The sequence below is a fragment of the Orbicella faveolata genome, unplaced genomic scaffold (assembly GCF_042242905.1).
Source record: "Orbicella faveolata isolate gen_17 unplaced genomic scaffold, um_ofav_v1 contig_36, whole genome shotgun sequence".
In the NCBI taxonomy this organism is placed as follows: Eukaryota; Metazoa; Cnidaria; class Anthozoa; order Scleractinia; family Merulinidae; genus Orbicella; species Orbicella faveolata.
Genome location: NW_028301565.1, coordinates 12,824,082 through 12,851,747, shown reverse-complemented (window position 1 = coordinate 12,851,747; position 27,666 = coordinate 12,824,082). Strand labels below are relative to the sequence as shown.

At 41.3% G+C, this 27,666-nt stretch overlaps 3 protein-coding genes and 1 long non-coding RNA gene across 10 annotated transcripts in view; 2 read left to right on the top strand and 2 right to left on the bottom strand.

Moving 5' to 3' along the window:
* The first annotated feature begins 1,812 nt into the window (after window positions 1-1,812).
* On the top strand, window positions 1,813-4,295 carry LOC110064284 (protein FAM221B-like). Its single transcript, XM_020771320.2, has one exon. It carries the CDS (start codon window positions 1,845-1,847, stop codon window positions 2,949-2,951), a length of 1,107 nt encoding a protein of 368 aa, XP_020626979.1. The 5' UTR covers window positions 1,813-1,844; the 3' UTR covers window positions 2,952-4,295.
* On the bottom strand, window positions 3,857-17,626 carry LOC110064218 (uncharacterized). Its single transcript, XM_020771230.2, has 5 exons — window positions 15,877-17,626; window positions 14,467-14,559; window positions 13,517-13,604; window positions 8,424-8,555; window positions 3,857-8,260 (listed from the first exon to the last, which is right to left on the bottom strand). Exons 1-5 carry the CDS (start codon window positions 16,828-16,830, stop codon window positions 4,920-4,922), a joined length of 4,608 nt encoding a protein of 1,535 aa, XP_020626889.2. The 5' UTR covers window positions 16,831-17,626; the 3' UTR covers window positions 3,857-4,919.
* On the top strand, window positions 11,855-27,666 carry LOC149102316 (uncharacterized). 3 transcript variants are annotated; one of them, XR_016202485.1, is made up of 3 exons: window positions 11,855-12,745; window positions 13,937-14,005; window positions 27,273-27,666. It is a non-coding gene; the product is annotated as an uncharacterized LOC149102316 (long non-coding RNA). The 3 variants fall into 3 exon arrangements; XR_016202483.1 differs by lacking the exon at window positions 27,273-27,666 and adding an exon at window positions 20,558-24,916; XR_016202484.1 differs by lacking the exon at window positions 27,273-27,666 and adding an exon at window positions 17,958-24,378.
* The window catches only part of LOC110064217 (rho guanine nucleotide exchange factor 28-like), a 32,897-nt gene continuing 25,123 nt past the window's right edge, over window positions 19,893-27,666 (bottom strand). For all 5 annotated transcript variants that reach the window (XM_020771225.2, XM_020771226.2, XM_020771227.2 and 2 more), the window contains 14 exons: window positions 27,110-27,178; window positions 26,496-26,577; window positions 25,883-25,968; window positions 25,658-25,794; window positions 24,537-24,586; window positions 24,068-24,145; window positions 23,463-23,524; window positions 23,272-23,304; window positions 23,118-23,161; window positions 22,235-22,608; window positions 21,821-21,894; window positions 21,153-21,178; window positions 20,743-20,968; window positions 19,893-20,308 (listed from right to left, as the gene is read on the bottom strand). In XM_020771225.2, coding sequence (XP_020626884.2) covers window positions 20,746-20,968; window positions 21,153-21,178; window positions 21,821-21,894; window positions 22,235-22,608; window positions 23,118-23,161; window positions 23,272-23,304; window positions 23,463-23,524; window positions 24,068-24,145; window positions 24,537-24,586; window positions 25,658-25,794; window positions 25,883-25,968; window positions 26,496-26,577; window positions 27,110-27,178 — 1,338 coding nt within the window. In that variant the 3' untranslated portion in view covers window positions 19,893-20,308; window positions 20,743-20,745. The remainder of the gene's footprint in view (window positions 20,309-20,742; window positions 20,969-21,152; window positions 21,179-21,820; window positions 21,895-22,234; window positions 22,609-23,117; window positions 23,162-23,271; window positions 23,305-23,462; window positions 23,525-24,067; window positions 24,146-24,536; window positions 24,587-25,657; window positions 25,795-25,882; window positions 25,969-26,495; window positions 26,578-27,109; window positions 27,179-27,666) is intronic.

Here is a 27,666-nt window from a genome sequence, read left to right as displayed (position 1 = left end):
GCAACGATTTAAGAAACCCTCTCCTTTTATATGAGGGAGCGAATTTAAGCTATAAAGGTAAACTAAGCTGCCATGACCCTACAGGTATGTTTTCAGGAAACGAGAGAAAGCGTGACAATGTCGGCGGCGAAAGGTCATATATGCAAATTAGTTCAAATTCTGTTTAATGAACCTTCGAAAGGAGTGTAAACTAGTGACGTTTTAACGAATTGTTTTGAACTTGGATATTATTAAATGAAGATCATAGACATAAGTATGTGCTAAAGAACTCAAAGTAATCCATCGGCCGTGAAATATTGCAATTGGGAGATACGTGTAAAAGAGAAGCGAAATTCCCGCTTTGTTTACACTGATACGTATGCGGCGATAAAGCAAACCCTGCTGCGGATCACAATTTTCAAAGATACATTTTGTCTACCACAAGAACTCTCACTTATTAGTATCATAAAAAGGTGCCCTCAGTGTGCAAAGAAGTACTCGACTCAAAGATGGTGGACCGTTAATAATTTCGTGATTGTGCGGATGGCTGATGCGCTTACGGCTTTTAATGCAGTAAAGTTGCCGAGATATATTCGAACCTTGTTAATAGACCTTAGATAAACGTGAGAATCCAAATTTCAGAACCAGGCTGAAAACGGACGACGAAATATCGTGTTTAGGCTTCAGGACGTGATATAAAAGTTGCCACACTCGTCTTCGAAATCTCCAATCGAGTACTCAAGATGTTCGAAAAGTATACTGAGCTGTTATAATCTGTAGCATTTATTCTGGTGAATCTACACTCTCTAGCGCCCTCCAACGTTTATGATGTGTATTTCCTGTCGAGGCTGGACAGAAATTACAAGGTAGAAAACTAGTAGGTATCGACAATATGAAGAATAAACTTGAATAACTCAAATGAAAACAAGAGAGAATCTATAGCGCTTCTTGCGTGAATACAACCAGTGACGTCACAAGGTCCTTAAACTCGGTTCCAGAGCCCGTACACAGTTTTGTTCCAAAAAGTCGATTTCAACATCTAAAAAAAGCACTTTTCGTTAGGATATGGCAGAAATAAAGTTCACCATTACTTTAAGCACGTTTGAAACTATAGATTGGGATAAAAAAAGAGACTACGAAAATTTCGTTTCAGTGGCACTTTAAAACCGGAAAAAGGCAGTACTTAATGCTGAAATGTTGGTTACTTGGTCTGACATATTAGACATATTACAGCCCCCAAATTTAGTTTATCTTTCTAGTTCAAGGCACTATGCAGTATTCATTTTGATTTTCATAAATTTAAGCTTAATTTTGTCTGCGTCTGTACCATGTGTCCGCATGTGTTGAAAGCAGTCACGCAAACTGTTTCAAAAGGCTGAGAGAAACGTTACACGAGAGCATTATTATTATTTTAAAAAATAGTCTGCAAGCACGAAATGAACTTCTTGTGGTATATATCAAAACTAGCCCTTTTGTTGGAACTACTTAGATGGAGATAACATTCGAAAAACCACAAACATGTCAAAGAAAGGAAGATTGCGACTCCTGTGAAAAATATTTACATCCAACATTGGTATTTTTAAGCTAAAGTCACAACAGGCGTGTTTGAATATCACAGTTTACCTGGTCGTAATTGTAATACAGTTTAATACATCGCTAGTCAAAATGCATTCCACCCATTTTCAACGAGGATTCCCGAGACTGGACAAGACTGTACTTCTAAGTTTATAGTCAGCTGTGGCGTCTCGATGCAACCTGATGCGTGACTAGCCAAAATTTACTCTCCATGTAAGCGGCATGATGTGTCTAACAATCGCGCTGACCATCATGGATTGCTTGCGCGCGTGCCCTTGTTGCTACTCAAAATGGCGTACGCAGAAACGTCGCGACTGAAACAAAACAAAAAGTCTAAATCCGCTTCTCCAAGCGATCCTCTCGAGAAGACGCTCAGCAATCTTACCCTTGAGACGAGAGGCTCCTCTGAGGAAAGTAAATCGTTAATTCAGAGGGAGCGCAGTCCGGTAGCTGGTAATCGATATTCAAGATACTCGGGTATACCGGGTATCAAGCCAAGAACCAGCGCAGTTCAGAAATCACCGAAGTTGAATCCAAGACGTGGGCGACCATCGCAGCAGCAGGCTGCAGAGCAGCAGAAGCCACAAAGAGCTGTAGTTCCGAAATCGAAGGGTATGTTGGCACCTAAAGGTTATACCATGCGTCCAATCATCCCCGCTTCTAAACCAGAGTTACTGCCAGTAGCTAGAGCTATGAACGGCGATGATTTTGCACCGAGAGTCAAGAAGCTGTTTGATCCCGAACGCGAGGCGGCGATAGATGCCATTCAGAGTGGAGTGTATATAGGTTGGAGGTGTTCCGAGTTTCAACATGATTGTATTCGTGTCTGTAAAAGTTCGAAGTGTTTCTGTGGTCATGTATTGAGTGATCATGCGAGTTACACTGGAAAAAGCGTGATGGTCCCTTGTGGTGTGACACGCTGCGAGTGTAAAGCTTTCGCCTTCATCCCGTCCCGTCCCGAAGAAGCAGGTGAATTTTGGTTCCAACGCCGCCCGGGATATGATCCGAGCATCTGGCGAGCCAAGTGTAAGTGTAAACATACCCATGAAGAGCATCAACCTACCGGACTCCGGACATGCCGGGTCCGAGGCTGCGGATGCTCCAAATTTTTCTCGAATTTTCTGTGTTGTGCATGCGACAGACACTGGGAAGAACATGAAACCTCATTTGAAACGACCACCATGAGGAAGGACGCAGGTTTACCCTATGGTGAAGCCTACCTCCCGTTTCACGAGTTTCCGGAACTGCGTGACGTGGTCTTGACCGGAAGGGAGGATGACGATAGCCAGTACCAAGCCCTTACTTCCGGTCCTTATGCAATACCAGATAGTTCACCAACAGACTTGGCATTGAGACTAAGAGGAACCAATCCACAAGACACACCATTCAGGTGGTAACGCACACCAGCTTAACGGAAATGAACAACATTCGAGTGGTAACGCACCGGGGGGGGGGGGGGTGAATTCCCATATATTGGCTAGATAGGTATGTGCCGCGTGATAGGGTATGGTTTTTGAGGTTCCCGATCTTTAATAGGATATCATTTTTTCCCCTGTTGGCATTGTGCTCCTAGTGTGATCCATAGATAGGATACCTGAATGTACCAGCAGAAATTCCAGTGCATAAATGCCCAGCTAAACGAAAAATAAATTATACGTTTGATGCTTAACTTCAATGTTACAGAAACGAAATAAGGTTGAATCGCTCAAGCCATTCTTACTTTTTTCTCCTTGGACAGGGTGTCATTTTTCGGGTTTGTGCCTTACATAGGCTCTAAATTTGCGTTTCCTTTGATTAGGACAACGAAACAAAGATTGCGTGACAAAGGCGGGAGCGGATGGGGAAGGAGCTATGCCTTTTATAGGGCTGTCCCTTGTTAAAAACCATTCGCGGCACACATCTACCCGAAATTTACGGGAGTATCTACTGGTAACGCACATCATGCAATTGGAAACACACAAAGAGGGCCTTTTCTCAACTGTGAAGTTTGAAGTAATACTTAGAAATTGGAAGTTCTGGATCAACACAGCACTTAGTCTGAGCGTTCAAACCAGCCATGTACCACAACTTCTCATCAAAATTTTCAATAATTAATATCCAGATAGTCCATCAAAACACAACAGCCAATCAACAGTAACACCAAATTTGCTCGCGAAATTATGTTACGTTTGGGGTCACGTGGTACGGACCAGTCCTGGTAAGTCGAGAGATGAAGATCTGAAGCAACGCCTTCGCACCTTCTCTTCCGTGCTGGATAGAGAGGAAAATGAAGCAGAAAAAAAGCAAGGAACCTGAAGAGAACTGTCTAAATTAACTTTTTATTTTCTCTAATCATTTTACGAAATCTTGTTTTCTTCTTTTTCCCTTATTTACAAAAAACGCAAAATACCTCACTTCTACATTTTAGCTTACTTTTTCTTGAAACGTGTTCACAAGGTTAGATTCTGAGAACTCTCTTAGATAATGACCGGGTGACAAAGTTGTTTCAATGGATTGGAAAAGTGTTCTTAAATAGTGTCAATTCAATAATTCAATAGAGGAAGACATTTAATTTATACAGAAACACCCAAAGCACAAAGACTATGAACACTTTCTTTGGCTGCAGAGAAAGCACGCAGACAATAAATGTTCTCCTGTGTGAAATATCTCCTTTTTACGGTATACTTAGATGACCTACCATGGCTTAAGTTTAACGAAGTTGTGTAAATCTTTCTGTAAATAAGGACATTTTAAACTCCTGACCGTGACAAGTAATCTTTCACCTAAAGCAACTACCGTGTTGCGAAGAAATGCTCACGGTAGGCGTCGAATGACGACCCAACTTAACGGCTGCGAGGTAGACTGGGTATAAGGAAAACACTCAATATAAATAGCGAGGGTGTGAAATTACAGATGACCTTTCCACCTCATTGGGTAATGAAAAAACTGCTTTAGGAAATTTTACGCCTGTTTTGCACCTTTACTAATTTCTAGTTGTCTGCCTTCAGCGCCTTCCCCGTTTTCACAACAAGTCACGCGGTTGAAAGAAGACTCTTTCTCACTCACCCCTATGACCCTTTGTCGGGGTTACCACACTAAAAAATATTTTCTCAAGGAAATCGAATTGAAGGGAACTTCTTTGGGGTCACGTGCAAAAATCAAAACTTCGTTTTAAGCTTAAGAGCTTCATTATTTGAACTGACATTAAAGCATGTGCACTAGTTTGCATATGACTTCTTCCTCCTTTTCTCTCTAAGCACTTCATAATTTCTTCCTACAGGGGAACCGATCTTGCTTTGAATTAGAATTCGCTCGTCTAGATTAACCCTATACTAGCCATTTTTCCGGTCTTTGGATTAATTCAAAGTTCTAGACAAACAGTACTTTCAACTTTCTCCCACAGTCTGTTCAAATGTAGTTTCTTCCATTGTAGTAATCGATTGTTCTTCGCCATCAGCGATGATAGTCGTCGTTTGGGACGTGACGATCTGTGTGACGACATTTGATTGTTCTACGCCTTCCAGAGGAACTTCAACTGTCCCGGCATCTTGTTCGGCTGGAGCTGATTCGGGGTTTAATTCAATCGATTTCTCTTCGGGGCTTGTTTCGACTGGACTTCCTTCTGAAACCGATTCGACAACTTCAGCAGGTTTCTCGTCAGGGATAATCTCGACAACTTCAGAATGCTTCTCGTTGGTCGGAATAGTGGGTTCGTCAGCGGTTCCTGGCTGAGATGCCGGTTTCTCGTCCTCCTTCGTCTCCTTTTCTTTCGTTGGTTGTTCCGCCTTTTTCTTGGGAGCAGCTTTCGCAGACGGTTTCCCGGTTGGAGTCCCAGCGTTCGGTTTCCCGCTAGGCTTTGCCGATTTTGGGCCAGTCACCGTGGATTTGGCACCGGTAGCATTCTTAGCAGCCGAAGATGGCCTCGTGGTTTCTTTCTTAGTGGTGGTCGTAGTAGTTTTCTTATCACCGCTCTTCACTTGAGTCACCGTTCTGGTGGTAGCAGTCTTCACAGGAGCGACACCACTCTTAGTTGAAGAGGTCGTCTTTTTCACGGTCGTTGTTGTAGTGGTTGGTTTTGGTTTCGCACTTTGCGGTCGTGAAGTAGGTTGCTTAGCGGCACCGTCTGTTTTGTCGCCAGGCTTTGCACTCTGAGGTCGGCTTGGTTTTGCAGCAGCGGGTTTCGTTGCAGGTGCGCTTGTTTTCAAAGGCGTTGGTTTGGCAGAAGTTGGTCTGGAAGTTGTCGTCTTTGGCGCACTTTTCGGTGGACCAGCATCCTTCACGTCTTTACCTGGGACCTTAGCGCTACCTGGTTTCGAGGTAGAAGCAGGAGGTTTCTTTGTAACCGCACTAGCAGGTCGAGCCGTGCCCGTAGTACTGGTAGCCGCTGATTTCATCGGGGGGCGAGCTGTCGCAGCACTCTTGGGCCTCTCTGGTTTCTTTTCCTGGTCTGCCTTCGCCGCTGTGGTTTTAGCTGCGGGCTTCTTAACACCAGGAACCGTTGAAGTTGTCGTCTTCGTGGCTGGGGCTTTAGCAGCAAAAGAAGCCTTGGTAGCTGGAGGTTTGATGTCTCTTTTCGTCGCTAAAGTGGAGGGCGCCTTCGTAGATGATGACGTGCTTGCAGGTCCTGTTGGTTTCTTCGTTGCAGTTGGTTTTGCCGCCGGGGCTGCTTTAGGGGGAGACTTCGTCGTTGCGGTAGCTGAATGAGGTTTTGTTTTTGTACCTTTTTGAGCGTGTTTCTCCGTTTTAAGAGCCTCGCCTTTCGAAGGCTTTACTGTTTCTGCAGGCTTGGCTTCTGTCTCCGCAGGCTTAACTTCTGTCTCTACTGACTTAACTTCTTCCTCCACAAACTTCACCTCTGTCTCTTCAGGCTTGGCCTGTTCTTCAACAAGCTTAGGTTCAACCTCCGCAGGCTTGGCTTCTTCCTCAACAAGCTTGGCTTCATGCTCTACAGGCTTGGCCTCTTCCTCAACAAGTTTGGCTTCATCCTCTACAGGCTTGGCCTCGTCTTCAACTGGTTTGGCTTCATCCTCTACAGGCTTAGCCTCTTCTTCAACAAGTTTGGCTTCATCTTCTACAGGCTTGGCCTCTTTCTCAACAGGTTTGGCTTCATCCTCTACAGGCTTGGCTTCTTCCTCTCTAGTCTTGGCTTCTTCCTCTAAGGGCTCGGCTTCATCCTCTACAGGCTTGCCCTCTTCTTCAACAAGTTTGGCTTCATCTTCTACAGGCTTGGCCTCTTCCTCAACAGGTTTGGCTTCATCCTCTACGGGCTTGGCGTCTTCCTCTTTAGTCTTAGCTTCTTCCCGTAAGGGCTCGGCTTCATCCTGTACAGGCTTGAACTCTTCTTCCACGGACTTAGCTTCCTCCTTCCCCTCGTCCACCTCCACTGAAACGCTCTCGACTATTGTAACAATTTCTTCCGAGCTTTGTTCCTGCGTGGTTGTCTCGTCACACACACGAGAAGCTTCATTACTTTCTCCTTCCAAGTCGACCAGAGGTTCCTCACTGGGAATGGGCTCTTCGACTTTGGCAGCTTCTTGCCCAAGTTTTGGAGAATCCAACTCAGATTCCAAAGCAGGATCTACCGCAATGGACGGGACTTCTTGTAAGTTGTCATTCAGGACAGTTTCGTCGCGTTTTACTTCTTCTGCCGTGTGGATTTCTTCAAAGGAGTTCGTAACATCTCCTTCTGCAACTTCAGGCAACTGTGCTTCAGGCATTGTGTGTTCTTCAGCCGTCGTGTGCGGAGACTCGATCAAACTGTCTTCCATCCGAGCTTCTGTAGACTCACCCAATTCTTTGTCCGGTATCAAGTCCTCCAGAATAACCGGAGGTGAAGACTCGACCGTAATTTCTTCTGTCTTTGTTTCCGCCGATTGTGAGTCCGCTAGTAAGTCTCCCAGGTCAATCCGAGGTGTAGATGCAACCTCAGTTTCGTCTGGCTCAGATGAAATTTGTTCAAACCCGTCGGTGGTCTTCGGCTGCTCCTCGACTTTTTCCGGTGTACTAGTATCGATCGAAATCAGTTCGTCCTGGTCTGGTGCTGTAGCAAAAGGATCAAACGACGAGATATCTATAAGATTCTCCCCATGAGGCGCAGCTTGGTAATTTTCGGTCCCATTCATCGGACCACTTTGCGAATCCTCAGTCCAATTAGAACCATTTACGTGATGCATAGAGGGAAAATCGTCGCTGGGCCCGGATCCGTCAACATCGTCCGAAACGATAGGTTGTGAAAGGTCTTTTTGCAAAGTTACGTTCCCTAGCAAGTCTTCGCTTGGGGCCGCGGACTTTCCCACTAACAATTCTTCAGTTTCTCTGGACTGGGTTTGCTTCAAGTCCGAATCATTGTTATTAGCATTGGAAGCTTCCTGTTGATCTTCGTTCACTCCTCCGTCAAATGCAAGAGATGAAGCGATGTCCGCCATGGTACAAGTGTCGCTCAAACGCCTTGAAATTTTCTTGCCTTTCACCGAAATATCTGGAGATGAGGTTCTCCTACTCGAGCCAAATATTCCCTTGTCAAAGCGACTTTTAAGCTGGTGGAAAGTCTTGCTAGTGAAGCTGGCGGGTCTTGTAGCTAAATTCTGTGACACGGAAGACTCGATTTTACGAATCGCGTCTGTGATGTCCTTCTCGTCGCTCTCAACCAGGGACAGCTTTTTCTTTGGCGTGGATTGAGCTGCCGATAGCTGGCTCAAGCTTCCTTGTGAGGAATAAACTGGCGAGTCTAGAGACGGAAAAAATTAAATATTAATACACCCTGACAAAAAAGCGATTGCCATCAAATATGTACCTTTCTCAAAGGCCGCGTCGCACAATAGTAATAGTGAAAAGCTGACAAGGGAAATTCTTGCGGCTCGCGCGATGGGTGCATTACGGGAATTATTTACCTCTGATAATTCCAATTTGCTCTTTCTTTTTGACCTTTTCGAACAGACTGTTTCTGTTGCCGCTGCCTGCCGATATAGAGTTTCGTGGACTGGCAAGAGCTTGAGAACTTGGCACACTTGGATTGTCAAGACCTGCAAAAAACAAACCGAATCTTAATAATCGCTGTTGTCGGTCAACATAGTGCTAACGATCTGATGGCAACAATTACAGAGCTGTTTTGTGAAACAAGTGAAACTACCGCAAAGTAACACACAACTCCCGGATTTTATTAAAAACCGCATGCTATCACTTTTACCTCGCCGTTCTATTCTCTGACACACAAAGGAACAAATGCGACCGTAAACAAAATATCACGCGGAGTTTTAACTGAACCACGCAATGATGTTTAAATTTAGAGCAATTAAAGTCTTCTTGCGTCTAATTTCCTTGGGAGATCAAATCGTGAAAATACCAAAACAAACTGGTCAGCTGTAAGGACTATAGAGGAAAACACATACAATGCCAAAACAAAACGAAAACGAGAAAAGTTATAAAATTCAATTATTATAATAAGCGCAGGCAAACCTCCAATTCAGGGCGTTTCTTGATTTCAAATTAGGTATACTATACTAACGATATTGGCCTAGACATAACATATAGTCACTGGTGGTAATTAACAACTTTTGTACTAGGGAACCGGCTGAAACTACGTTTTACAACTAGAACACATCAAAAAAAACCTTATATTATACTGGATTCAGCTGACAAATGTTGGCATTTAACCAAGAAAATAGTGTCCTTCACTCAGTGGCAAAAGAGTAGTTTGATAACTTGCAATTACTCAAATTACCACCTCTCATTAAAATTGTAAATAGGGCATCTGAAATAACTTTGAATTAAAACGTTTTTTCTAAACAACACCAAGAATAATTATTCCTGAACTAAGTCACCAGCCCACACAGTACAGTGAAGGTGTAAGGAAAATCTCTGTCAGTTACCACAAATACAGCAAAGACAATGAGAATAATAATAATGAGCCTTAGGCTACTGTTTTAATGATGGCTTTTGGCTAAAATTGAACTCAGTGTAAATAGGTCTTAAGCAAGATCACATCCCAAGCTGAAAAATTCACCCCTAAGTCTTAATTGCACAAACTTTTCTCACAGCTCTTGCACCCTCATGAGGCCCTATTTTTGGGATGGGATATTCAGGTAAAAAAATGTACCTGGATACATCACATTTCAGGGGCACCCAACGGATCGTTTCGGTAAATTTTCTGTTCAGAAGGCGTTTAATCCCCTCTGATTTTCTGAAGAGAATTGTCACCTCGAACTTTCGTGATATGAGAAATTTAATGTCTGTTGTTTTCAAATTATAAAAAATGTTGCTTTGGGTACCGAAAAAAGGTCAGCTATCATTTTCGGAAAGGCGATAAGACCTAAGGTTTTCGGGGAATGGACAAAAAAGCCCTAATAAATTCAAGAATACTCAAGTTCCCCTAGAATAACCGAACAGATAAAAAAATTTTTTAGCGCAACCTAAAATTAACACACAGAGCTTTAAAAGTATTCCAGATAGCCTAAAACAGCGTTTAAAAGCATTTGAGAGAAAACGGTCGTTGGGTGCCCCTTATATTTGGGAGAAAGATTAATGAGACGTGGGATACTTGGAGCAGATAACCCAGGATATCTAGTAAAAATCTTTTTAGCTTTTGAAAGATTAAATTATCCCGATACAGGATACTAAGGCCAAAAATTTACAGGATCTGAAATACTCAGGCCCCCCTACCAATGAGGCCTCCTCTGTGTGATTTCATGTGTGTGTGTATATATATATATATATATATATATATTTTTTTTTTTTTTTTTTTTTTTTTTTTTTTTTCATGTTAGCAGGTTTGGGAATTTGTTAATGAGACAATTTATAATTTGCATTTTCAAAGCAAGACTTGGTGGTGAAATTAGCTAGTCTGAACATGGCATGTATAAGGCCTATTATTTTTTATATCTTCACCCTTAAAGAAAAAAAGAATGAAACTTAGTTGAGTCTAAACACTTTACAAAACAAGATAGAAAATTCCATTTATATCATATCTAGTATGGCCATCCAACATGATGGTAACAGTGGCCTTACTACAGCATCAGTTTTGCCAAGAGCTTGCCAACTCCGTTCTTTAAGAAAACCCAGCACTTCTACACATGAATATCCAGTGTTCAACCTCATTTAAGGCCTGATATTATCAATGCTGTAACATGCATTTGCTAAGCTTACTTTTAACTTCTGTCTTTGCCCCTGTAATAGAAATTAACTATGCTATAACTGCATATAACTTCAGGACAAAAAAAGTGATTGGTTGTTGGGAAAAACATTTTCCAAACGTTTTTCAAACCTCCACAGCACCTGTGAGACTAATTTACGATTGGGTCACTTGTGGTTTTTTTAAAATAACTTGGATGAATTTTCAGTATTATTTTGAATGCTGTTTTTGTTTCAATTGTAATAATTATTTGGAGCTGGGATTGACAACAAATTGTTTCCACACTCCCCTTGAGAATATCTATGGGAAAATTAAACTTAGAGACATTTCAATTATTAGCTGAAAACTATGTCCCATCTGGGTGTGGTTATTTGCCCAGTCTCAATAAACATTGACTGCAGCCTCTTATAGACTTATTCAACAGCCTTAAGATTACCCTTAAATATATTCTGCATGTGTAAAATCAGACACTATTTTTCTCTGGCTGAAAATACTTAATAAACTGCAATATAAAATTAATTATATACCAAAAACCTTTCAGACTTAAAATGACATTATGATGAAAACATTTTCATTTGAGGTCAATTTGGTGCCAAGTTAATGTTAAACAATCTTACAGAAATCAGTCGAGAAATCTGAAAAATATATCACGCAAAGTTAATAACACATTTCAAATTATGGTTGACAGGCTTGATATTGTAATTACAAATTACATTGCAAAACAAATACGACAGGGTATATTGTTTACCACAGAAGAGGGCAATAGTTATAGTACGCATTCCAATGCAAGTTACAGTATTTCAAACTGAAAATGTATTAGGAGCATAAATAACTTAGCAGTTATTTTTTAATGAGGTTCTTTCTCCATCGCGTGTTGAGGTGTGATTATGCGATGTACTTTAGTATCTACATGCACATGGGTTTGTTTTATTCTCGGCTGGTGGTGCGACATATTACAAAACTACGCTCAAAGAATTCAGAAGAGCACAATTATGAGATCGTACTTCCTTCATACAGTAAAACAGCATTCACTACAGCTAACAGAACGTCTGAAAGGAAGTCTGCGTGAAAATTTGCACGCGCTGATGAATAGAAAATTACGGCATTGGCGATTTCACGCCTTCCACTTTCACTTTATTATTTTGTCTCGTGCGTCGAAGCGCGATTCGAACTTCTTCCACGCGCTAAGAATGGAAGCGTAAGAGAAGCATCTACAATCATCGTGACCAGATTCAGAGCCAGTTGATTTCAGACTGAGATTATGCTTTTAAAACGGACAAGTCATTCGTGTCCGTGAACGTTACATGACTCGAGCGATATTGCGATCACAGCAGGATGACTCTTACAAATGGCGATTGGCATGTTTTTAGATTAGCATTCAAGGATAACAAGCAAAACCTCAAGTTTATGTAGTTCGAAAGAATTATAAAATCAATCAACGTTCCTCTATACGAGGTCCAACCCAACCACAGAGAAACTTAACTATCTGACTTAATCTTTCACAACATTTCAGCTTCGTTTACCTCAGCGAAAATCCCTGACATGAAAAACATCTGAGACGGAGAGCGCCGATTAATAAAGCGTAAAGAAAACAAAAAAAAATCTTGACTAATAATGTTTTACCTTCAAGGATGATGTACTGAGAAAGACTGGTCAGGAACCATGCGGCAGAAAGATGAAGAAACCGAGAGTCAGACGACTCCAACCGATATACAACCTCGCAAATAAAACAGAACTTCTCTTATTACGATCGATCTACTCGAAACAATCTTGGGCGAGTCAAAGAAGAAATATTGATAGCCCAAGGGCGTGTTGTGGATTTCGACCAATCAAAACATCAGAATGACAAAAGCTGTCAAAATAATGTCCAGATCAGCTGTATGCAAATTACAATATTTTCATCGGAAGCTTGCCAGCCAAGTTTTAGAGCTTAAAAAAACATATTTAACTTCCAACTTTTTCTCCTTCGCTAGCAGACATCGTGGAAGTTCTACTGTTGCATTTTTCTTCCAAACGCGTCGCTGTGGGTCTGGAAAGATATATTCCCACGCTGTTTCGATCTTTGATGGAAAGAACTAAAAGAAGGTAAGTTAGGCTACATAACTTCGTCACCTGTCATTCTGTTTATAAAAGTTGCTGAGGTAAAGAGAACTGCAAATTCTAATTTTTTTCTTCTGTGACGCTGTGCATTATATTTTAATCCATGTTCAATATCGATAAAAAATGAGTCAGCCAAATCATGCAAGTACAATGTACTGTGCCTGGCACTATACAAATTGTATTGATTTTCTGAACGATCGGATTGATCACACAAAAGTCGAGATATTGTCGCACCCGTTTCTGTTCACTTCAAGCGAGCAAAAAAGAAAAAAAAAACGTTAAAATCCATTTGGAAATTCACTGTGATGAGCAGCATCGGAACAATTTTCTGCTTCATAATATAAGCTTTAGATGAAGAGCAGGTTATTGATTGCACTTGTGTTAAGTAATGATTCCTAACTAATTAGAGATGTTCGTATAGTAAGCGTTAAAGTATAAAATTAAAACGAAAAAATGTGGCTCCCACAACGTATTTATTTCATGGCGATTCTCGCCCACCCCCTTCATTCACAGCCTGTGAGCAGAGTTCCGAGGTGGAAACTCTGTTTATGGGGTAATCCAACCATATATACGTGCAATTTTTTTGTGAGAAAAATGATTTTTTTTTTGTTCAGTCGAGTTCAAGACCTATATTGAATTTTCAACGGAGAGTCACTTGCTCTCAAGGAAAGATTGACCTAATTATAATCAGTGGCAATATTTGCGAAAAATAAATTCAAGATTAATAAATATTATGATTTTATTTGGCTCAGGTACCTTGTTTAGAGGGTACATGGGTCATGAGGTAATGCTCCAATGTGTCCCATCCTCCACCAATACGTACCAACATGTGATCATTCAGCATCTACAGTGGATATACAGATATTAAAAAGTAACAATATCTATAGATCAAAGCATGATAAAAAAAACTGTGTGCCCTGTGTTCTGCAGACCATATGGCGCAAATGGGAGCTGGGAAACTAGAGAGAAAATAAGTACATAGTATGCATCAAAATTTCTTTCCCATCTCCACTCCACCTGCTATTCCTCCTTATCTGATGAACCTTAAATAGCAGCCCATTTATAAAAAAAAAAACTAAAACTGGTAAAATAGGGTACACTACACACATGTTAAATAATGTAATATCCAAGAGACTGATTAAAGTGCTTTAAGACCCTTAAACGTTTTTTTTCTAGAATTTAACAGTTCCAGTCTCCATAATGATCATCTTGGTGCACAGGCAGGGATGAATACCTCTTACTCTGGTAAATATACCAGTCCATATTTACCACATAGATGGGTAATGAAAATAAGACTAAGATGTTGTATTGAACAGTAGCTATATTTTTATTCTAATTTCTATGCCTTCTAAAGGTAAGCAGAGAGATGGGAACTCATTTTATAAAGACCAAAGTTCTACTCTCAAAATGAGTAAAACAGCAAAATATAGAGAACCTTTTGTTAAAAAAAACCATTAGTAAAACTGCTATAAACTCCCCCCCCCCCCCCTGCCGCTACCAAAAAAGCCCCCTGTTCCCTCTGATATCAAGCTGTCTTAGCACATTATGGTCAGAGAATTTTAAAATTTTCATTTTGATGACTTATTCTGTCTTTCTCCTCAGACTGAAATTGTATATGGCACTACTCAATATCTCCCCAACCCTTCACCTTTCAAACTGCCCCCAGGGTTCATCACAGGACATTTATAGCTGGTATCAATGCTTACCCTAACAAACATGACTCGACCAAGAATTATGTATTTCCCTTCTTTTAGACGATGAACAATCTTTATGTTGTAGTCTTGAGCAATCTTGCACACCTACATCAATAATTGAGACAAAAAAGGAGTTTAGGAGAAAGCATGGATAACCTAAAGGACAAACAAAATTTTTTGAGTGGTGGAGAAAGACTCAGTGGAACTTAATAAGGAAATAACCAAAAGCCCCCCAAGGAGGGTAACATAGTAACCAATAGATCTTTTGTAAAAACACAAGCTATGGATTCTGTTAATTATTCCCCCTCCCTCAAGTTACCTCCATATCTCACCCCACCCCTATAAGTGGAGATCATCTCTATATATTGAAATAATCTGCCAATAATTTAGGCAACTCTCCTGGTAATTTTAAATGCCCTATTTAATTTCAAAACGTTTTTGGATCTCGATTTAACACTTGGGTGGTACAAATAATATTGACGTTTTGGTTATTATGTTCAAACATAGATGCTCTCGACAATATATTGGATTCAACTGTTATCATGCAAATAAAATTATTTTCTTAATTAGAAAGCTATCATTTGACAGTCGCATTTTTAAGAAATACAAGAAATTGTTTCAGGGACATGTTATAATGTACATAAAGGTTAAAATCATTTTTATGGGGATCAATAAAAGGTTTCGCCTTTGCGAGATCCATTTCTCAAAATCAGCGTTGATTTTTTTTTCTTTTGGTATTGAATTGATTTTCTCTAGAAGGGAAATAAAGTGCATTGCAGAAATGGTTAAGTTAATTTCAGAGCCATTAACTTTGCCAAAAGAACTTTTAACCTTGATATGACGCTACTATTCGTTTACCGTTTTGTAAAAAGCCTCCCGGCTGTTTACAGGCGACAGATGTTCCTAATTGGCCAAAAAGTGCACGATGCTAAAATTAGTTTTATTTTAGTATCAATATAAAACCTATTACTGGCATAAAGCTGAACAATTTTTACAGCTTACAACTAATTATTTCCGTAATCCAATTTATTCCGAGAAATGTGGAGTTTTCGCCTGCCAAAATGCCACATTTAAGACGAGACGTGAGGCGAAAGGTGATATGTTGTTGTTACCCGTTATCAATCCATCGGCATAAGTTGAGTAATATTTGCATAATTCGTGGACAGATGAATGAATATGTAGTATTGATAAAACTGTGCTCCTAAATTTTTATTTAAGTTCTTGCCTCAAAAAATATTTTTCTTCAATATTGTGACACCAATTGGTAGTATGTATATATGAAATTTAACCCTCCTAACTAAATAAACTGTGCTGAATATTCTGCAAACACTTTCTTGAAGTTTCATCCATGGCATCGTTAATTAGAAGTACTTCAAATTTTGTTAACATGAAATTTAACGAAAAATAGGCGTAACAACTTACCTGTTTATCTAATTCGGATTTTGGTTCCGTGCTCTCCAGTAGAGAAGGCAGTTCTTTTGTCTTTGGCCGAGTCTTTGGAGAACTTTTTTGATCTTTTGGTTTCGGTGGAGTTTGTTTTCTTGTCACGGCTGTGGTTTTCTTTATTTCCTCGGGTTCTTCCACAGAAAATTCCGTAAGGCGGGAAGCCGAATTTTCCCCTTCTTCTTGATCAAACACGGAGTCAACTCCAGAATCTGAGTCCAGTGAGCTAGGGCTTTGAATTTCTGGCTGATCTGTTTGCTGAACTTCAAGGTTGTCAATTTCAGTCATGTTGTTTATTTTCTCCACGTCCAACACTTGCCCTTGTCCGTTAGTTAATTCCATATCACTGTGTGCCTCGTCCTCTTCGATTTCTTTCTCCATTTGAATTAACTGCGGCAGCTCATCAAGATCAAACTTTGATGTCTTTCTAACAATCTCCATTAGGCAAATGATTACACCTCTGCAGCCCTCTCTGTAATCATCAACCTCCACCACATCGTTCGATTCGAACAGTATGGCTTCGGGAATACCGTGACTTCGACACCATGTGAGAAACTGTTGCACATTTTCCCGGGAGCGAAATAGTTTGATCTCTCTACCACACTTACTCATGGTGTGATAGCGAAATTTCCTCCCAGGCACGGGAACGTTTTGCTCCCGAGAGTACAACTCCGCTTTCTCTTGTATGTAGTTCGCAAGTCGACAGAGTAACGATCCATCTTCTAAAGCGTAGAAGAAAAACTCCGGAGAGATAACCACGTCGGGAAATAACTTGGCTAACCACTCGCTTTCGTCCTCCATCATGGCGTAAAGGAGCTCGTTCTCTTTTTCCCATCGCTTTACACTTTGTATGCTGTTAGTTTTGAGCCTTCGAAAGTTGGCCCTGTTTCGAGGAGTTACAGTGACCGCGACTTCTTGCGTCGCTGAAATCATCGTTGGTAATGTCTGATTTCCGGTAACCCTCTTGAAAATTTGTTCAAATCACCATAATACCTTGTTCTTTAGATCTACGGCGATCCTTGCTCTGTTGCGTCGTTACTCCATCATCGTAGTTTTAAACCTGTTCGATGGAACTGATCTTTCAAGACGACCACTCAGCGATGTTCATTTCGATTGTTGCATGTGAAATAGCAATTCCGATTTGCCTGTTAAATAATTCCCACAGACGAGAATATTAAATATTGTTTATGACAGCTAGGGTGACACGATGTTTTCTTTTCTGCTCAATTTCATGCACCGCAAACCCTGTTAATTCTCTCGAGAAAATTGCCAACAGGAAATATCAGGACAAAAATTCCAGCTAATAAACACTCCAAAAGCACAACCAATCTATTTATAGTCGTGCGATAGCTTGGCGTATATTGACTCAACACAATTAGCTACAATTTATTCAGTTGTTTTGTGGGGATAAAAGGTTTGGAATAATATCCTAATTTGAATAGCGTTAAAGTCGTTCGTTCCAAAGAATAGCCGACGACAAAAACATCAATCGATTCTATTGTTTCGTCGAAAACAAAAGTCGATCTCAGACGAAATTAGAACTTATCTGTTTCCAGAGGAAAGCCAGTCCAGTTTCTACTTCTGTTCGTCAGCGCTAAGAGACCACTACCGTTTATAAAAATGTCAGGTATTCACGTCAAAACAAGACTTATTAAAGATGCATAGATGAGTGCTGATTTTGTTGTCTGAGAGATCGTTTGGCCTTGGACGTCTTACAACAGGAACCGTTCTATCTTGTAGCATTCAAAAAAGACACGATCATTCGCGACCCAGCAACCGGAAACAGCGGGTATTCCTTTTCGTAGACCGGAAATGGAACAAGCGGAAATGACGGTTGTATTGCAGAATCGTGTGATTTGGTCACACAGTGTACAGTTCTTTAACCCAGTGTACAGTTCTTTATTTTCCTTGACATGTGAAATGACGGGTTAATTGTATTACGGCGTTACTTCTTTTATTTTTCAAGAGGGTAAATAAGACTTTTCAGTGTGTTAACTGATAAATGGGATTAATCTGTCATCAGAAGTGATCGATTCTTCGACTTATGCCTTCCTTTTCAGTTTGGGGATTTTCGCTCTGGAGCTGTCTGGAGCCATCTTATAGAGTTCTTATGGCGCCATCGTCTGCCACTGGTGCCTCGTGACTATCAGATTGAAATCACGCCAAGAGTTACACTGTCATGTTAGGGCCAGGCGAATCTCATCTTCTTTCCCATTTGTTGACAATTACATCATTACAAGTTTCTTTTTTTGTTATGATGATATCTAAGTATATGACATCACTCTGATCATACGAAATGAGATTCAAATGCTATATTCTAAAAAACGAAAACAGCGGACAAAAGTGAAAATTTCTACGGCTCGAAACCTCACGGATTTCGATCTTCATTTTCAACCAAGAGAAAATGAGGCCAAATTAAAAAAAATCGCTTTCAAAAGGCAATGATGGTAGGAAATTTTGATAAATGTGTGGGCATGAGTAAAGGTGTGGAAAGGAAAAAAGGTAAAACGATACCGACTTGGATTAGACAAAGAGGCAGCCTTGCGGTTGGAATATTCAGGCAAAGGAAATATGAAGCCAGGAAATACAAGGAAGAGACTTCATGACGTCACTAGTCGGACTGGAGATCGAGAGTGCGCGCCCGTGTGGTTGATATTGTACTACAGTTTTCGAAGCTTTTTTCCTTGTACGTCACTGTCGGCTTGAGGGACAACATCACGGTAGCTGAAACTGTCACGATTTGACTAGCCAACGACAATGCTATTTGGACTAAGTTTTGTATTTTGGCCCTCTAAACCCGAATCTTTTTGACTAACAAGGGATGCGTGACAAATAGAACCCACTAGGCTGTGTCCTGTGAGGTCTCATTTAGCATTAACAAAACACCAGATATTGTTCCAGTCACACTACTGAATTAATATCAGTGACGCCTTTGCTGTCGTTAATAAGTACTTGAAACAACCGACAAGAATACTCTGGCGTTTTATTAAATGTGGCAGGGTAGGTGTTTAAAACATGTTGAAACGTACTTAAGTACACAATTTATAATTAGGCAATTATTCCAAAGCTAAGCCCCCCTTCCCCCCACCCTAACTCTGGCTTGAATAAGGTTACCTCAGAGTCGTACAAATTGACCAAAGTTAATATCGTGTATTACATAGGTGTACCCGTATCCACACATCCCCTCCCCTCCCCCCCTTCCCCCCTTGCTCCCAAGGATAAACACCGTTCTCTCCGTTTCGGTTACATTCGGGCTGAATTTAACGGAGGCTTAAGAACCAAAATCATGACACACCAAAAAAGTGAACTTCAAAAGGAGCACGGCGCAATAACCCGCACATAATGTTTACCAAAGCACCTCGCTGTGTACACACATGCTAGGTCGGCTAATTAGCGGTCAAACAAAGACTTTGTCACCCCATGTAGGGTGTTGTCCATAAACACTTACTCTGTTCCCATGAGAAAAATTAGAGAGACAGAACGAAAAATTCAATGAAAAGTTAGAAAACTTAAACTGTCTGGGTTTTGAACATGGTCCAGGTTTATAACCACAATTGAAAGTATCAAGGAAACCTGATGATTCGAGTTTGGGACTGAAGTGGTCAGTGAAAAAATCCTATGGTGTTGTACTCCGGATCAAGTGGTTCAAAATCAAGCCCGGGCTCGGGTCATTGTGTTGTGTTCTTAGGCAAGACACTTTACCCTCACAGCGCCTCTCTCCACCAAGGGGTACAAAGAGCTGGCGGCAATTTGCTGAAGAAACTTGACGAAATGTTGTGGGGTATTAAACGTACGATAGACGGCTTGCATCCATCTAGGGGATTAGGGATAGTGCTAGTCGCTTAACGATAAGTTCCGGCAGCGTGGGCCTGGAGCCTAGGTGCGACTTATGTTTAGCTAACTAAGATATCTGAAAGAAATAAGTTCCGATCGTCTTCTTTCTGAAAGATCCAGAAACCAACAAGGAAATGAAAGGAAAAATATACTTCAAGAAATTAATTGTACAAAAATATGATTTATTCACTCTTTCACGCGCGGATAAAGTATACGAAATCTACAAAGATTTGAAAAGAGCATGAAAAAGATGATGCGCTATTTTGCTAAATATCTTTGCACACTTTCTATCTACTGTTTAATTCAAACAAGTTTCCCTATGGTGTTCTACGATTGCTCTATAGCGAGTAACGGTTAATCAGCTATTGTCGTCAAACTGTCGGTGTTTTAGTTATATTAAAAATGATGATCTACTATGTTGTCATAATTGTCATGCTACCCAAGTCACTATAGAAAAGAATTTCATTTTAAGTACATTATTTTGTCTCCGATCGCACGCTTCTATTTACATCTGTCTAGGTTACTGAATGCGAATATCTTCATAACGGGAAAAAGAACGTCTTAGTCTTAGCCATATCTGCAAATAAAACAGGGAATTTATTAGAACAGAAGAACTAAGTGCTGTGTACTGTAAATGAGAATAACCATGAAAAAGGCTTTCTCTCCAAAATTTGTGACTATTATTTTAGGAAGGAACGCTACTTTGCATAAACGACTACAGTTGTGGTTAGAATGTATCCACCGCACTCCCAACCTTTGAATATCACCACACCTGTTTATCAATGCTTCGAAATACTTTTGTGTCTTTTTTCCCTACGAAACACAGGTAAATGAACAATGCCACGTTACCAACTGGCTGTTGACCTCTTTCCGATGGCTTATAGCTCAGCTGTGTTGGAGATGACCATGCAATTCCCCGGTGTATGGCGATTGACAAGACTGAAGGGAATAACCTAACACTGTTTCTGATAAAAAAAAATCATGCCATATTCCAAGCTGGTTCTACCTTACCTATCAGAAATAAATAACTTCTTGCGCTGTGCCCGGACTCTTGTCTTTTTGTTCTCGTTCCTTGTCCTCCTCGTCTTTAGGAAGCAGGCGCGCATGGCGTTGAGTACGGGGTGATGACAAATGAGGCAAGTTGTGTTTGAGCCTGCTGTGCTGATGGTCAGCTTTAATCTGCTGAGGCGGTGACGTGTCGCCTCGTACGGGCCTAAATCGACCACTTTTGACAGCACTGAAGAGTTTGTAAACAACATTTATATTACAACAAGTGTCGTTTGCTATATCACATTCCCACAAAAGAAAAGAGAGCTAGGCTACAGGTTTAGAGTCTTCATTGGCGTTAAACGAAACAAGGCCAAGAAACATATCATCCTGGTTACATCAACCTTGATCATGATTATATTTTAATAGCTTACCTATCGCTGTCCGTTCCGGGTTCAGCCTGTTGAAAAATATATCCGCGAACGTGAACAAGATGTGGTCAAATCAAGGGACATTTAAAGTGACCCTACCAGAAGATATGCGACAAGCTAAACTTGAGAGCCCAGTCCTGTTAAAATTACTGTCGTTCGTTTCCTAGCAACATCAGAACTAAGAAAACACTAGTTTATCAGAGGAATTACTGGAATTTGGATATGGACCAAACACGTAAGCGTATTCAGTGAAGTGCATCTGTATATTAGAAAGCATAAACCTTTGCAATACCCACTGTGTGGAACAAACACCAAGGCGATTATGGCTGGACCCCTACACGAAAGGATTAATCTGCAAAAATTCCGAGCTCTATTTTACATACGGTCTACTTCATTTGCACTTCCTTTGTTCCTAGGGTCAGGGGCATTTTGGACATTTCCGTTTCACAGTGATCTATTCTTTTTCTGGATCAATCCCAAGGAACGCTGCAACCATGGCAGACCGCCTCACACTTACAAGGAGCAGCCAGTGATATATCTTGTTTTAAATGACTTTGTAAGTCGCTGGTAGCTTAGTTAGCTCTTAGTTAACCAGTTTGAATCTCTTACATTGATTCAACAACAGGACTTGGATCATTAGAATAATTTCAACAACAGGACATAAATCTCACCTCTTGTCCAGGCAGAGGTGAGGGTGTAGGAGTTTGTGTAGGCGAAGAGGATGCCGAGTCTGAAGCCAGATCACCTGAAGGAATATTGACATCATAATTACAACTACTGGAGATAAGACACAGTGCTACCCCTGCCATGGCGTAATGATGACTAGCGATTATTGATCAGCAGCCAGACTGACCCTCTTTTCTTACATCTTAACCTGCTTAATCTGAGTCAAGCAAGAATTTTCTTCTTTTCCTTTTTCCTGGTCATGGCTGGTTTGTTGGCTGCGATTCAATCACTGTGCTTTTACCCAGAGCCACATAACTCAAACTTAATATCAGTTTCCTAAACAATTACGTATAATGACAATCAGCAAAGATTCGTAGACCCACCCCCCCCCCCCCACCCCCACCCACAAATTCTTATACCTGTAGATCCAGTCTGTTCCATATGCTCCTTACTGCTGCTTTTGGGCAGAAACGACCAGCCTCCTCCCCCACTGGAACGTCGCTTGTGTTTAGTCTTTGGACTCGCTCCAACCACGGGACTAACCGCACCCGGAAGCTGTCTTGACGGAAATACCATCCCAGGTCTCTCAGTTCTCATGGAGCTCGCTCGGTTTATGTTGTCGGGTTTTAGTTTGGTGTCAAAACCGCTGAAAGTCTCGGCCCTCTTGGGTCCTCCCCCGGGCAAAGCCAGGGACGAGGAACTTCCTTGAGTATCACTCTGGGCCTCTTCTGACGAGGGCTCCTCGCTGGACAGTGTGGATTGCACCTGCTGTATAGCGGCTACTAAGGACTCCCTGAAGTGAAACAACGACAAGGAAGTCGCAAATGAGTATTTTTCTGCGAACTCTAGACAATTGTGACTTAACAACTCAGCTTTTCTCTTTCTTGTTACTTAAGATGAGTACCGGCAGGATGAAACGACTCAATCTCGTTCCCAGAGCCCACGTGTCTTTTGGTCAGCGCCAAGACATGGAGCTCTGGAAAAATCAATTTCCAGACTCCAAGATTTTAGGAGTTCCGGTTTCACGGCGCATGCGTGCCTTGGTTTAAAACATGGCAATCTCGTTCCCAGAGCCCACGTGTCTTTTGGTCAGGCGCTGACCAAAAGACACATGGGCTCTGGGAACGAGATTCGAAACGACTTGGTTGGTGTGGCAGTATTGCAGTGACATAATACTTTGACTAAAACTATAGTCTAGATGCTTGAGACCACAGAGAGAGCTGATCAAATGATCGCTTGTAGGTAGAAAAAGTATTTTTTTTTTAAATGTGTTACTTAAAATATGTTAGCTGATCAACATACTTAGCCTTTGCCAGTTCTTTGCTGTGTTCAACATCCAGTTTGGACTGAAATGAAACACGAACAAAACTGGTAAGTACACAAATAACTGACTAAAAAACGCAATGATGAAAAAAAGAACAGTCCACTTAAACGTGACGTTACTTTAAAAACTAACCTTTTCCAGGACTTCAATTTGACAGACGAGTTCCTTTAAAGAAGAAAAACAAAATTGAACATTAGTAACCGCGTTGAATAAACCATGGAACTAGATTCGAGACCCAAGTGCGTACAAGGAGCACGCATCTGCGTGATAACGCGTGAGTGAATGCGTGTGCGTGCGTGTCTTCAAGTGTGGAGTGCTCATACCTGCATCTCAGCCAAGTGCTTTCCTCTATCCGCGCATTCAACCTCTTTGTTTTGAATTTGCTCTGTAACAAAAGATAAAATTTCTTGTCATGGCTAAGGCCTCAAAATTAGACCTCAGTAGAGATCGTAAAAGAATAAAGTTAAAGTTCCGCATCCCCAAATAACTGACCAAAAAACTGACCGATCAATATATTGATGTCAAGATGGATGGATATTGGTCGAAGTCCTTCTTTCCGTGTTATGCCCTGAGACGCAGTCGAGTTCAATTATTACCGCACACAAATAACAACACCAACCTCCCGTTTGGTCAATAAGGGATTTGTTATCTGGCAGAGAGTACAATATTTCTCTGTCGTCCTGCCGGCCTAGGTTCCCACTCATAACGTAGGATCTGGTTCATCTTGCTCGCTGATAAAAGGCAAACTGCAGACGTTAAGTTTTGGTCGCCTGCCTCCAGGCGTTTGTAAACTTAAGTAAGAATATCTGTATTGCCGTGAATTGGAGATTTTTCCTGTTTTTTGATTAATCGATTTAAGGATTACAGGAAATGAAAAAAATAGACGTTTTTTTTTTTTTTGTGGCCGGCCGCAAAGGCAAATGCTTACCAGTAAGGACGTTGGCTCTACGGATAATAATCTTCCTTCTCTCCCCCGCAGCTGTGGTGAAAAGACTATCATCCAGGTCTACGGAAAAAAAAAACACTTGGAGTGAATATGACATTTCCTACTCATTTTACATAAATACTTTAATGAACCTGAAAACGATTTTGCACGCAAGGGCTAACTGCATGTGGCCAACAACACAATACTGACTCAAACAATGAAGAAGGACTGCATGAAAAGACAGAAGATAATTTTAATGGAGGCTGAATATCAAACGCACTGAATCAATGTCGTAACAGCCCTTCTTGCAAACATCATTTATTATATATTACAAGCAGTATCGTTGCACTGCGACTGACAGAAGTATTGTCAACCAACAAACCAAGACTACACGAGAAAGAGAGCGGGGTGGCCATGTTTTTTCCTCGCGTTCTTAGCTTGTCGCTGTACATTTCCAAAGAAGACAACTTACTTTCCTCCGCAGGGGCGTTGGCCACAGCTTGATGGATAATCGCCATCCAACTAAAGGCAAACCACACAAGTAATGTTAACCACAGTATTGTTTGTTTGAAGGCTGAAGCAAACAGATGTCACGGATGCCTCTCAGTCCTAACGAGTTCAGTTCTTTCTCCGCTTCAGCAGCCATTCAAATTTATCGTAACAAACGAAAGTGTTTGAAAATAAGAAAAGAGTTCAACTGCAACAGGATTGGTTTGGAACATGGCTGCCGTTACGTCATGTGAAAACACTCTATACTGATAACAGCTCTGTAGAGATTCGTGCGCCTTGTTTAGAGAAAGACTGTTTACTCAGTAGGTTTGTTCATTTTATTAAACTTTGTATGTTGGTTGATTGATTGATTGATTATTTATCTGATTGTTGGAATAGCGGATGCATTAGCCTATGAACAGTTCCAACTGGAAGGGCCAAGAAACAACTGGCTGAGAGTGAAGTGGCCGAGGGGGGAATAGGGTAGGGTTGGAGCGTCTCCCCTCCTCTCTCTCCCCTCCTCTCTCTCCCCTCCTCTCTCCCCTCCTCACTCTCCCTTCCTCTCTCCCCTCCTCTCTCTCCCCTCCTCTCTCTCCCCTCCTCTCTCTCCCCTCCTCTCTCTCCCCTCCTCTCTCTCCCCTCCTCTCTCTCCCCTCCTCTCTCCCCTCCTCACTCTCCCTTCCTCTCTCCCCTCCTCTCTCTCCCCTCCTCTCTCTCCCCTCCTCTCTCTCCCCTCCTCTCTCTCCCCTCCTCTCTCCCCTCCTCACTCTCCCTTCCTCTCTCCCCTCCTCTCTCTCCCCTCCTCTCTCTCCCCTCCTCTCTCTCCCCTCCTCTCTCCCCTCCTCACTCTCCCTTCCTCTCTCCCCTTCTCTCTCTCCCCTCCTCTCTCTCTCCTCCCCTCTCTCCTCCTCTCTCCTCCCGTCTCTTCTATCCTATTTCTTCCCGCTTTGTCTTCGCCCCATCCTCGACTAGACAGCCTGTTCACAGGCTACACATGTATTACAACCCCGTACCATAAAACAAAGAAACAGAGTCGTCGAACCTATCATTGGCGAGGTTTCTCTGTATCACAGAGGTTTCATGTCTACAAGGAAATCCACTCACCGTTTCATTTCGTCGGGTGAATCAAAGACGATCTCGTAGATGTCTGGTCCTTGACTACTAGTGCTGACAAGAAAGATGGCCTTCGGGTCGGTAGCAACAGCTCGCACAATCACCTTTTTAAGCCTGAGTATAGGAGCCTATAGATGAAGAGTATATGTCAAGCTTAGATCAATTAACAGTCCCCTGAAAAAAGACCCGATTGACGCATAAGGAAAATTCTCTAACCTTCTGATCTAATGAAAGCAAACTGTACTTCTGGTCTTTTTCCTGAAGGAAAACCAGCATGTCTTCCATAATCAACACTCGGGTCTCTGCAATTTGAAATTGATCAACATAAGTCAAAACTATGGGCACTCTCCATTCGAGCCAAAATTTCGGTTTGCATTTCGGAAATTTCTAGTGGCGGCGAATGCAACATTTCCGGAAAAGAGAACAACCTCGCGGGCTAAACACATATTTCCGAAAATGTCTTACCGGTTATTTCTGTTCCATTTGATTTTCGTCCCAGAATTTCCGGAATTTTTGGTTGAATGGCTCACTTTTCGGAAATTTAACAATTTTCGGATTTTCCGGAAATTTGTCGAGGAAATTTCCGTACCACTTGTGCTCGAAAGTACCGGGTTTTGTTTGAATAGAAAAGACCCCAGGTCAGTTCCACCTCATGAAAAAGAAACAATCCATAGCCAGACCATTCCACCAGGTGACTAATCATCTACCGATCTCAGTAACAAGACTCCGATTCTTCTCGTACCTCCTTTGACAATAAGCCCGTTCGATCAAAATAGATTTTTAATCTATCCCTTGGTGTTGAACAAGTATGTTAGATAAGTTACATTACCAACTAGCTTTCCCTTGTTGGTTTTCCACAGTAAAACACCATCGTGGAGCAGTTTACTCGTGGTCGATGCGAAGTCGATGTTCTACGAAAACAAAAACGATGTTCTTAAAATGGAGCTTATAGTTCCCTTTGTACCAGAAGTCTCCCTTTACGATCATGATTTTCTGTTTTTGCGTATTTTTCAACACAATAGACCAATTTCGAGATATTAAATTTCAGCCTAAAACAATAGACCCCAGTACGAGGCTCTGGGGAATAACTACAGAATTTGTGGGGTTTATTCCCCTAGAGCCTCGTGCTGCGGTCAATTGTTTCAGGCTGAATTTTAATATATCGAAATTGGTCTATTGTGTTGGAAATTGCGCAAAACATGAAATCACGATCGTAATTCCTACAGAAAAAGTTTTAGCAACCCCCTGTCCCCCTTTCCAATGTTGGAAAATGGTAAAATACAAACTTGTGTTAGATGAAAGTGATTTGTCGACATTGCACAGGGGTGGGGAGGGCAAAATGTGTACAGAATGAAGTTTTCCAACCCTTGTGACCAACATTCAAGTTCCAATCCGATCCTCAGACTACAAATATGACCTAATGATTGGCTTATCTTTGTTTACCTTCACTTTTCCGTTCTTGTATGTCACAGTTCCTTTCAAATCCAACTTCATTTTCATATCTTGTAGTTGCTGTAAAAGAAGATGTGTTGTGTCAGACTTTTGTCGATTTTCAGTCATGTTCAACATGGAGCTACATCTTCATTTTATAATGCTTCTATTGCAGGTCAGCCCGGGAAGTGAGCTATGACACGCTGAAAAATCCACAGAACGCTCAAAGAACTCTCCTGAACTGACATTAAACATTCAGGCCTTGCTCTATTTGAAGGACAACGCCCTCCAGCTTTTACCGCAAAAGACAAATATAGGCTGCGGATTCACACTATTATCCAACCAGTTTGAGTTGATTACTCATAAAATAACTATTATTAAACAGCTTTTTAGGGAAAAAAAATTAACTCTATCAGTCCTTTCGATATCAATTCTCTTTAATTATTAAATATGTTTGTTTAACGTTAGTTCCAAGAAACTGTTGGTTTGTCAAGACAAATATTTCTCCTCGATTGTCTAATTGACAATTAATTTGATATTATACGGACAAACAAACTGCTTTTTACGTA

Excerpts from the sequence above, each read along its gene's own strand:
- LOC110064218 (XM_020771230.2), bottom strand. The coding sequence starts at position 16,830 with ATGATTTCAGCGACGCAAGAAGTCGCGGTCACTGTAACTCCTCGAAAC. Across the intron at positions 13,605-14,466 it reads GTCGAGTCATGTTTGTTAGG|ATGCTGAATGATCACATGTT; the intron begins GTAAGCATTGAT and ends TATCCACTGTAG. Across the intron at positions 8,556-13,516 it reads CCATGTACCCTCTAAACAAG|GTCTTGACAATCCAAGTGTG; the intron begins GTACCTGAGCCA and ends TGTTTTTTGCAG.
- LOC110064284 (XM_020771320.2), top strand. The coding sequence starts at position 1,845 with ATGGCGTACGCAGAAACGTCGCGACTGAAACAAAACAAAAAGTCTAAA.